This window comes from Sesamum indicum, unplaced genomic scaffold, assembly GCF_000512975.1.
Source record: "Sesamum indicum cultivar Zhongzhi No. 13 unplaced genomic scaffold, S_indicum_v1.0 C00473, whole genome shotgun sequence".
NCBI classification, from domain to species: domain Eukaryota; kingdom Viridiplantae; phylum Streptophyta; class Magnoliopsida; order Lamiales; family Pedaliaceae; genus Sesamum; species Sesamum indicum.
The window spans coordinates 1-10,576 of record NW_011629750.1 but is presented as its reverse complement, the minus strand read 5'-3'; the positions used below and the strand labels follow the sequence as shown (position 1 = coordinate 10,576).

Sequence of the window (10,576 nt, the reverse complement as noted above, 5' to 3'; positions counted from 1 at the left end):
GCTTTTAGCAAAATGTATTTTGCTATAAATTAATCTAAAAAATGATTATGAAAAACTGAGCCAAATGATCATATCTTAGGAGAATCGTGCAAGACACTTTAATAGGTCTTAGAGAACAACTCTGCGGAGCAAATATCGGAAAACAAAAAAATTACATCGACATTATTTAAAATTAAGCTTAATAAAACAAACATTTGTAGTTTTTATAAAATTATATGTACTCCCCTAAAGAAGTGTAGTGTAATGTATTTTAAGATGAGTTTGGATACGATTTTGCCATGAATAAGGCGTATTAATAATTACAACAAGTGTACTTACAATTTTACAAATAATAGAAGGTGTGTGTTTGTATAAAACATAATTCGAAAGTGTCAATGCAATTCACCCTAAAATGGGCAACAAACAAATATTTAAACTGTCTAAAATGTTGCTATACACAATCTTGAATCCACCGTTGGCTGCCCCCACTTGTAGTCGAATTCATGTAACTAAGATCAGTTGTTGGTGTTGAACCATCAGCTATCATGGTTGCACTCGTTGTTGAATTCATATAACCAATATTAGCTTTTGATGTTGAGCTTTCGGCATCCGTCGCGAAAGTAGTTGCATCGGTGAACTTCCAGTCGGTTAGGTATCCCGGTCTTGAAGTGACGGACGACACCTGAACGTCTCCGGTGAGCATTGCCACCACACGGGACATTGAGGGCCGTAAGGCTGGCGACGCTTGCGTGCATAAAAGAGCTACATGGATGATCTTTTTCACTGCATTTGCATCATATTGTGGTGGTAAAGTTGGGTCGACCAGCTCAATTTCCCTATCATTTTCGTGCAGATTCCAAGCCTGAAACAGCATATAAAATATTCACGTCAACCAAGACTAGAGGAAATTCTAACCCGGACTTAGTTTGGAAGGTTGAAACTAGAGGACATACCCATCCAAGAAGATATCTCATCTCATGTTGAAAACTTGGGTCATAATTCGGCCTTCCACTAATGATCTCCAGAGCTACAACTCCAAAGCTGAATATATCAGCCTTCTCGGTAAGTCGTCCACGCATTGCATATTCAGGTGCTAGATACCCTCTGCGCGATCGGACCAGAAAAAAGAACGCAATTAGACGCACACTTTAATTTGAAGTTGAAATGTTTCTGTAAGATGAATCTTCAAGTTGTGAATGTATCTTACATTGTGCCTGCAACTCGAGTGCTTATATGGGTCTTATCATCATCGTACAATTTGGCCAAGCCAAAATCGGAGATTTTAGGGGTGAGGTCGGAATCAAGTAGAATGTTGCTGGCCTTCACATCTCTGTGAACAATTCGCAACCGAGATTCCTCATGAAGATAAGTAAGGCCCCTTGCTACCCCCAAGCATATGTTGTAACGTGTTGTGCAGTCGAGATATAAATATTTACTCTCTGTTCCAACTTTCGTCAAAGCAAATCAATTATAACTTCAGTGCAGAAAAAACTCTTGTATAACATATAAGCATAAAGTTAATTTACCAGTTCCAAATAATAGCTGATCAAGACTCTTGTTCTCGAGATATTCATAAACGAGCAAACGTTTATCTCCCTCAATGCAGCAACCGTATAGTTTCACAAGATTACGGTGTTGCACTGCAGATATAGTCGCAATCTCTGCCAGAAACTGAGTCTTTCCTTGACGCGATGCAACAGACAATTGTTTAACGGCGACTACTCTTCCATCTTCAAGTGTTCCCTGTTAATGCTCAATACAGTGAATATCCTGTTTATCAATGCTTCATTGGTGAGAAAACGATAAAGATGTCTCATCAGCTATAGAAGTTCATCGAAACATGTAGAAATAGCTGCACAAGCAGTAGACATTATGCATTATCACCTCTCTCCTTATTTCTTGTTTCGTTTCAAATTCCAATGCTCATGTGTCATCTCAATTCCTGATAGATCATTTTCTGGTCTAATGTTTCTAATGGAGGACACATTGTTGGATCATCTTTATGATTTATGACCTTGAAATTTCATTTACCTTGTAAACAGGTCCAAATCCTCCCTCGCCTAGCTTGTTAGCAAGGTTAAAGTCATCTGTTGCAGTTTTAAGTTCGGTATAACTGAAGGTGTAAGGTCGCACATCAAGCCCCAACAACTCTGCAAATACACATAAACCAGTTCAGAGAGATAATCCACTTTTGTTTTCGGTATGTATGTAAACCATTAGAAATGATACCCAAGATATTATTTAAAATGCAGCATTCCAAGTCCTTTCTTACCTTTGTCCTCAAGCTTTTTCTGCCTTTTCCTTCTCTGAAAGATATAACATGTTCCGGCCACTATAGAGAGCAAAATTGCAACAATGACCGCAACTGCAACTATGATCCCCACAATCAGACCAGTCCGCTTCTTGTTCCCACCAGGAGGATTGTTTGAGACCGAAGGAACGAAATCTGTAAAAAAAACTTAGTGGTCGATGTTGGCACTGGATTCGAGATAACTAACTTCTGAATTTGTATATACCTGGAGTTACACTTATTGCTGAAATTAAAGGCCCATATGTACCATAGGCAGGTGAACAGCAAGTCCCTTTTCCTGCCCAAAAGAGATGGATTTCAATATAATTTTCCAACACTTGAACATTGAATTCCCTCACAACAGCTCTAAAAGAGATTCCATTGGCCTCTCTTAGTATGTCAAAATCTTTCACTTCCAGATTCCCCTGAAAAATAAGTGTGATCATATCATTTGCTGGTGCTAAATATAGTATTTGAAATGAATTATGAAGATATAACCACTTTGGTAAAGTTTCTACTTTAACACAGACCTGGACATATATATCAAACACACGACTTCCCCTACTCCTCCTTCTCCAAGTACTAAGAATTATTGTCTCAGCAAACAGGAGTCTGACAGTGTAATTACCATTCTCCAGGCCCAAACCATAGTATCTTAATGATCCCGCTGAAATTCTCGCAGTTTGGAACAACCCCGGATCCGAAGTATTTGTAAATTGGGATGAAGTGGAGCTTTGATATTGTGGGCTATCACCGTCAACAGGCAGACCAACATTGCTAACTGCCCATCTGCCGGTAGGGGTCATATAATGTGTTGCTGGACCAAGAGGATCATTATCCATATCATATATGATCTTATCAGAGGACCTAATCTGCATCCCACCACAGTTAATTGCAAAGCTGGAATCTGCCCAAAAAATCATTTAATTGTCAATAATATTAACTTTGTAGAAGATGTAACTAAAGTTAGCAATGCAATGAAAATTGCCTCACGCTGTAGACTAATGTCTGCCTTCTCATTTTAGCACTGCAACAAATAGTCATGTAATAGAATGTTCTCTCATAGACAATGTTTCTCCATATTCAAAACTAAACGTTAGTCTATCAGATGTATACATGGTTCAAGTGGTCTGATCTTAAGTTTACTTTGAAATGACTTAATGGTTTACTTGATTAACGAACTAATCTTCTACCAACAAACTTATAGCAAATATAGCATAATGTTTATCAGAATCATTTTGGGTAGATGAAATAGATATATCACTTACAAATAGGAGATCCTCGATGGCAAGGAAAGTTCCTCTGAAGACAATTCAATCCAGAAGGTAAAGCACTAAATAGCAGAAAAGGTTTGTTATGATCAATATACACGAGTAGTTGAGGAGTAAATCTAAATGAAAGTTTCATTGAATGTGTGTATCCAATTTCACCTGCCATTAGAGTTACCAGTGGTGAAGTTGTTTACGACCAAATTACTACACCAAAGAGAGATATTGATATCAGTGTGAGCTAGAGCAATTGCAAGGATGAGAAAACATTAGAAAGGACGACTTAGAACAAATTTGGGTTCTTTCAATCATACAGTTGTAAGTTCTGCTCGCCAACCCAAGACGGAAAGCTTCCTGATAGTTCATTGTATGATAAATCTCTGCAAGCAAAGAGTAGGATGTGAGCATGCATGCCTGAGAATTGTATCTTTCTTTGCACAATCCATTCTTGACCACTTAAAGTTGATCTTGTTTTCACAAAACAAGCAAGTTTCCATATAACAGGAATACTCACATATTTTTGATAGATGGACTCTTCTGCAATGGCAGTGCTCCGGTTAACCGGTTATTACCAAGATACCTGAAGATTTAAAATGACAAACTTAGTAGCGTTCTTATATTATTGCATTCTTTTTGTTTGGCTTGGAGAAAGCGTCTCCAAAACTGAGCTATCAATTACAAGGAGTTGAAACTAATTACAAGTTAGTGAGAACCCCGTGATTGAAAAGAGAATTTGGAATTGTTCCCATTAAATTGTTGAAGCTCAAATCCCTGAAACATAGAATCAACACATTTGTCGGAGATTAATACATAACTGGGATCTAAGTGTATAATCAGGTATGTAAAATTTCAAGCTCATATCAGGGTAACAACTTTCTTGCTGTGGTCTCAATTATATGCTTTTCAGAATCACAACATGAAAGCGATACTTACACTAGAGCCAAACGCGGAAGTTCACCAAGAAATGAAGGAATGGAACCAGAAATATTATTATTCCGCAAAACTCTGCGAAAGAAGTCTCAGTCAAAATAATTATCGTGCAAGCTAAGCTATGGTTTAGTCCTTACAAGGTAGCTAGAGAAGTCATATTTCTGAGGAAGTCGAGTGAAGAGATGCCATTAGACAGTTCACTTATCCTCCTAAGCATCAAAACCGGACCAAACAAATTAGCTTCTGCAGCAAGCAATGTAAGAAGAAATAGACATTATGCAAAATACAAAGCGAAAAGAAGATAACACATACAAGTCATTCAAAGACGTTAAACCAGAAAACGATGGTGGTATTGGACCTTCAAATAAATTTCCTTGAAGCTTCCTGTCGACATATTGAGAAAGTGTGTCCTAAGCTATAAAATGATAGATAATGAAACTAACATATAGAAGAAAAATGGACATCGTCTCACAGTTGAATGAGGTTTGACCAATTTCCAATGAAGCTGATCTGGCCTGTGAGTTCAGTGTCTGATGCCCACCTAAACTCCCAACGATGATTTCCATCGACAAAATCAAATAAAATGATTACTTCTCCATGGGTTGAGACAAAGTAAAGGAGAAAAACGATTTTATTTGTGCTCTCACACTCTCTCCAAGCTCTGAAGATTAGCAAAGGTTGGAGGTATTGGTCCTCTGACTCCAGAGCTATCAATATATCTGGCAAAGATGAAAGACAAAAGCACAAGTAAAAAGGTTGCCCTTGCAGGGTATGTATTTCAAATGAAACCATGTGTGCCTCAAAATGATCAGAGGATGAATCGAGATGTACAATGCAAACGATGATTTGGTTACAGGTCAATATTGCCGAATGCGATTAAAATATGCATCATGAGCTTAAGCTTAAATAATATTCAGAATTCAAATAAGTCTTAAGACCAACATAATTAACCTTACATCTGTGCTAGCCTTGACAGGTTCCCAAGTTCAGAGGGCAAAGGACCAGAGAAGTTGTTTGTATTAAAGCTCCTACACATAAAGCGAATACGACATCAAACTGTAACACTATGTAAGAATACACTTTATACGGTAAGAAAATTTCAACTCGATCATGTACGAAAACTACTCTGCTGAATGAATGAAACTAGCTAAAGGGACTCACAATGATCTTAAGTCAGTTAGTAATCCAATCTCCCTTGGAATCACCCCTGATAATGCATTTGCACCAAAGTTCCTAATCATACAGACATGGTTGATTAAGAATGAGCATTAAGCCAGAAACAGAGAAAGAGAGAGAACAACATGCATACAAGTACTGCATGCGACTGAGATTGCCAATGGATGCTGGAACTGGACCCGTCAAATAATTTACGCCTAAATTCCTGCAAATAGAAAACATAAGAGGAAAGGTAGTTACTTTTATAGTATACAGTACACACCTTTCTCATTAACAATATGATATGCCTGAGAAAAAACTGATATCAAAATTACACGTACAGATCGTCCATATAGGTTAAGCTCCAGAGCTCGTCTGGAATCGGACCGCTGACATTCAATGCTTGAACTCTCCTGAAAAGTAGGACCACATGAAACAGTATATATGTAAGGGTTAATTACAATTAGATTTATCCAAATATGTAAAATTATACTTTTTCCCAAAAATACTTTCAAAGTTACACTTACAATCCCTCCCACCATTATTCCCTTTCCTTCAGTTAGGATTTGAATGAATTCAGTCAAAAAAATACATAAAGTTTCAATTTGACTTCTATTTAACAATCCCCTTATAATATTTTATACTTATATATATATATATATTATAATCAAAAGAGTGTAATTATAATTAAATATTATTCCCCAAATTATAGACGTTGGACAAAAAATAGCTATTAATAAACGAAAAAACTAAACATTTTTTATGTTCTTTCTTAGTTCATGTACATGGGGTAAGCTTAATACCATTATTTGTTTCTTTCACTAGTATTTTGTCTAGTAGGCATATTGACATCTTCATGGTCTTCATTTTATAATAGATGCAATAGTGGTGTTAAACTATCTTTTATCTCATGACTGTAATTCAAAAATAATATTATATTACAGTTACACATTTTTTGTTTTATATATATTATATTTATCCCTTATATGCATAAAATATAATTATGAGAATGTTGGATGAGAGATAAAATTACAAGCTTATATAATGTTTTTCTGTTGACATTAGTATTTCCTATGTAAATTTTAGCAAAAATGTAATAGTTCTAAACAAAAGATTCTCACGAGGGTGGCAAGTGTAATTTTGAAAAATTCCTAATAAAAAATATAATTTTATATTATTAAATAAGGTCTAAATATAATAAACACCTATATATAAAGTAAGGGTGTCAATTGAACAGGAAAAACCCGCCTAAGACTTGCCCCTCATAAAATGAGTTCGAGTCCAAAAAATGGAGAGAGTAGTGAATCCAAAGAATTAGGATCCGCTTAAGTCCAGGACAGGGTCCCAAGTCCATGAGCATCTGCCCCGAGACCTGCCCTGCCCCGCTGGAAACAGAAACAAAAGAAACTCATTGTTAGAAAATTTGTCCAACGTTTCTACTTACAGAGCAGTAATGTGGCAAGTAGAGCCATTATTGTAGGAGCAGTCACATTTGATGCCAGGGTTTAAGGTTATAACTTCTGTGTCATCAATGGCTACACCGCTGCATAATTCACCGCTAATGTTCCAGTTGTTTGTGGCTGAAATCCCCCATCGTCGGAACATGGCGTTTAGTGCTCTTGCTGTGGATCACATTCACATCAATTACCACCAAATGTCGGAACCAAAATTAAAGAATGTATCTTGTCAACTTCAGCTTTTCTCAACAATTTTGAAAAACTAAGATGCATGGATTGGCACACGATACGGCACAATGGTACGGAGAATTTTAAAAAAATTGGATATCACATGATACTAATACTATATATAAACTTTTTTTTATTTTATTATTGCATGCTATTCTTTTTATATAGTATAGATATATTTCTAATTCTCATAAATTTAAAATAAGCAATATTTGTAATATCAAGATACAACACAAAATACACATATTTTATATTCAAATTAGTTAAATCATCACGACTACCTCTCAAGTTTTAATAATTTCATTGAAAATTTTTAGTTTGATAAGAGTGAATTAATTTTTTACTTTATTAAATTCAAATCTCATTTTTTTTACCAAAAAAATACCAAATCTTTTTGAAACTATAGGAAAAAAAAATTAAACACAACATGCGTCCAAAACAAGCACCGCCTCTCCAACTCTAGATTGCGCTTGTCAACCAATTATTACATGGTTTAACTTGGAAATATGGAATCACGAGTAGTTTCAGTTGTTTCCTTTTTCAGGGAAGCATTCATTATCACGGCAATAAAATCTAAGTGATAATTTTGTTATTATATAATTATTAATTATAAAAATTATACACAAACTGATACTATAAATATTAGTGACAACACAATATAATAACGATAATACATATCGATAAATCCGAGCCGTAAAATTTAACAATAGAAAGATTTCTAATTATTCCTTAACAAAAACGACTTCACTGATCATTGGGCACACCTTCAAGGGGATGGGTGGTGGCAGTGGCATTAGTAGTTCTAGTTTGAGCTCCAGCGGTGTCCATCAGTAGGCCAAAGGCCACCACACAGCACAACACCAGCAAGCGCCGCCGTGAGGTCTGACGCATTGGAGGCGCCGCAGCCGCCATTTCTAAGTTATAACTTGGATGAACAGAAGTAAGCTCAGTGCAAGATTGTGGAGATGGAAGAAGATATATATCAATTTCTTCCATAAGTTTGATCGCATGAAAGATACTTTGTGGAGCAGAGGTTGCTAGCTAGTATATATCTATTGACATGAACCCACAACCACAAGCTTGTAAAAAATGAGACAACCTCAACAAATAAACGACTTATGTTTTCGCCGTCGTTGTTGATTTTTTTTTCGTTTTGTTTCTTGGATTATAATATCTTGCAGAACATAGTGTGACCTGCTATTAGGGTGGTTGGGGGGAAGTTGCACAACTCTCTGTTCTGCTTTTGGGGAAGATCTCATGGAAATTATTTTGAATAAATATTTCTATGTAGTAAACTTTAATACAATGGGAATTGTTGGTGTGTTGCATTGTGGTTCAATTCTCAATTATTTTGTGGGTTACCCAGTTAGGAATTTTCTGGCAACAATAAATCGAGTCTGTGAAAATTATATCAGGTAATGATCGAAATTTATGATCACCACCTTGTGTCTCCTAAAAGACGGTTTACTTACCGCATAGAATTGGATATTTATAGGTACATGACGGCCCCAATTACACACAGACAACCTCCAACCTATCCGTGAAAGAACATCCAAGTGAGAATTAAACGATGAAACCTCAACTGGCAACCCAATGCTATCCAAGCGTGCCCCACAAACTGTCTAACCCCGAACCCGTTGACCGCTTAGCAAGAACCATATGATCAAATCCACAACGCCAGTCGACAATTACATAGGAAATAAACCATTTAAAGACCAAATTCATATTCGATATTACGATGAACTGAAAATATCAAAGATAAGCAAGGCTTGTTGAATACTCATATAAACTCTAGAGGTGGCTCCGATGAAAGTTCATAATAAATACCAAAATATTACATAATGAAAATAATAATTAAATTATAGCACTTAACTCCACATAGTTCTGAAAGCCATTCAAATCCAAAAAATAACTAAATATCATATTCATTTTCCACTCTGTTCTTAGCGAGAAAGAAAAAGAGAATAAGAAAGAGAAGAGGAGCAGTTGTGTGTGTGTATGTGGCGGCTAATTTTGTTCATGCATCAACACTTGCCACTAATTTTGTTTTTTTTTTAACTAGCAAGTGTTGGCTGCCACCCAACTTTTTTATTTTTTTTAATTAATTACATAATCTATAATTTAACACTAAAAATTTTATAAAATTTTAGTTTAATCCCTTAAAGTTTTAATATATTTATATTATACTCTATAACTTTTTCCTAATTCATCTAAAACTTTCAAATTTCTATATATTAATTACTTAAATTTCACATAATTTCTTCTTTATTCTAAATTAGCTAAAAATAAACTTTTGGTAAATAGGATTTCAACAAAAAAAAATGTGAGAAAAATAAATTTCATAGATGATAGTAAATTAATCTGTTAAATATGATATTTAATATAATAGATACAGAGTTTTACATTCTTCCCCTGTTAGAAGAATTCGATTCCAAATTTTAATATATATTGACTTTTATCTTAAAGAACTATTCTTTTCCAAATGAAAAAGTTTATACTAATATTATTATTTTATAATTGCAAAATTCTTTTTGTCTTTTTTCTGTGTGCTTGTGTGTCTCAATCGGAAGACGTTCCAATTGGCCATCTTCCAACTTGAGCTTTGATAGTCAAAATTAGAAGCCTTATCTTTTTTTTTTGTTTTATTAATTTATTTCTTTTCTTTACTCTTTATTCATGCATGGACCACTTGCTATTATTATTAGTAAGGTTGGTGGTAGCCCACGAGCAGCCACCCAAATTTTTTTATCTTTTTTTTTATAATTAATTTATATAATCTACAATTTAATCTCTTAATTTTTAAAATTACATAATTTAACCCTAAAAATTTTATAAAATTTCAATTTAATCACTTAAAATTTTAATATAATTAAATTATAGTCTATAACATTTTCTAATTCATCTTAGAACTTCTAATTTCTATATATTAATTAATTAAATTTCATATAATTGGTTCTTTATTCCAAATTAACTAAAATAATTTTTTTGTAAATAGGGTTTAAACAAGAAAAAGTGAAGAAAAATAAATCTCATAGGTGATAGTAAATTAATTTGTTAAATATGATATTTAACATAATAGATAAGGGGTGTCATACTCTCCCCCTGTTAAAAGAATTCCGTCCCTGAATACTAATATATATTGACTTCTTTGTTAAAGAGCTATTCTTTTCCAAATGAAGAAGTTTATACCAATATTATTATTTAGGTAAATTACATTTCGCGATTCGAAATATATTCATTTTCATACTTTGTCATCGAATTTTTTTTTT

General features: G+C 34.4%; 1 protein-coding gene across 2 annotated transcripts; it reads right to left on the bottom strand.

Moving 5' to 3' along the window:
- Window positions 1–285: 285 nt before the first annotated feature.
- LOC105155178 (probable LRR receptor-like serine/threonine-protein kinase At1g56140) lies at window positions 286–8,578 on the bottom strand. 2 transcript variants are annotated; one of them, XM_020691679.1, is made up of 24 exons: window positions 8,072–8,578; window positions 7,067–7,244; window positions 5,964–6,035; window positions 5,777–5,848; window positions 5,629–5,700; window positions 5,424–5,495; window positions 5,115–5,186; window positions 4,940–5,008; window positions 4,780–4,851; window positions 4,605–4,676; window positions 4,471–4,542; window positions 4,237–4,308; window positions 4,052–4,117; window positions 3,852–3,917; window positions 3,700–3,744; window positions 3,538–3,602; window positions 2,800–3,176; window positions 2,496–2,694; window positions 2,252–2,425; window positions 2,011–2,129; window positions 1,506–1,722; window positions 1,187–1,427; window positions 933–1,083; window positions 286–841 (listed from the first exon to the last, which is right to left on the bottom strand). In XM_020691679.1, the coding sequence occupies exons 1-24, from the start codon at window positions 8,301–8,303 to the stop codon at window positions 431–433; spliced, it is 3,258 nt and encodes a 1,085-aa protein (XP_020547338.1). In that variant the 5' UTR covers window positions 8,304–8,578; the 3' UTR covers window positions 286–430. The 2 variants fall into 2 exon arrangements, with proteins under 2 accessions (XP_020547338.1, XP_011069336.2); XM_011071034.2 differs by having other exon boundaries at window positions 1,187–1,418.
- Between the last annotated feature and the right edge of the window lie 1,998 nt (window positions 8,579–10,576).

What these genes read in the sequence shown, in the direction of transcription:
- LOC105155178 (XM_020691679.1), bottom strand. Translation starts at nt 8,303, where the DNA reads ATGGAAGAAATTGATATATATCTTCTTCCATCTCCACAATCTTGCACT. An exon ending in CTTCAGAGCTTGGAGAGAGT is followed by an intron (nt 5,009 to 5,114) that starts GTGAGAGCACAA and finishes TTGGGAGTTTAG; the next exon opens with GTGGGCATCAGACACTGAAC. An exon ending in CTTCCGCGTTTGGCTCTAGT is followed by an intron (nt 4,309 to 4,470) that starts GTAAGTATCGCT and finishes TCTATGTTTCAG; the next exon opens with GGATTTGAGCTTCAACAATT.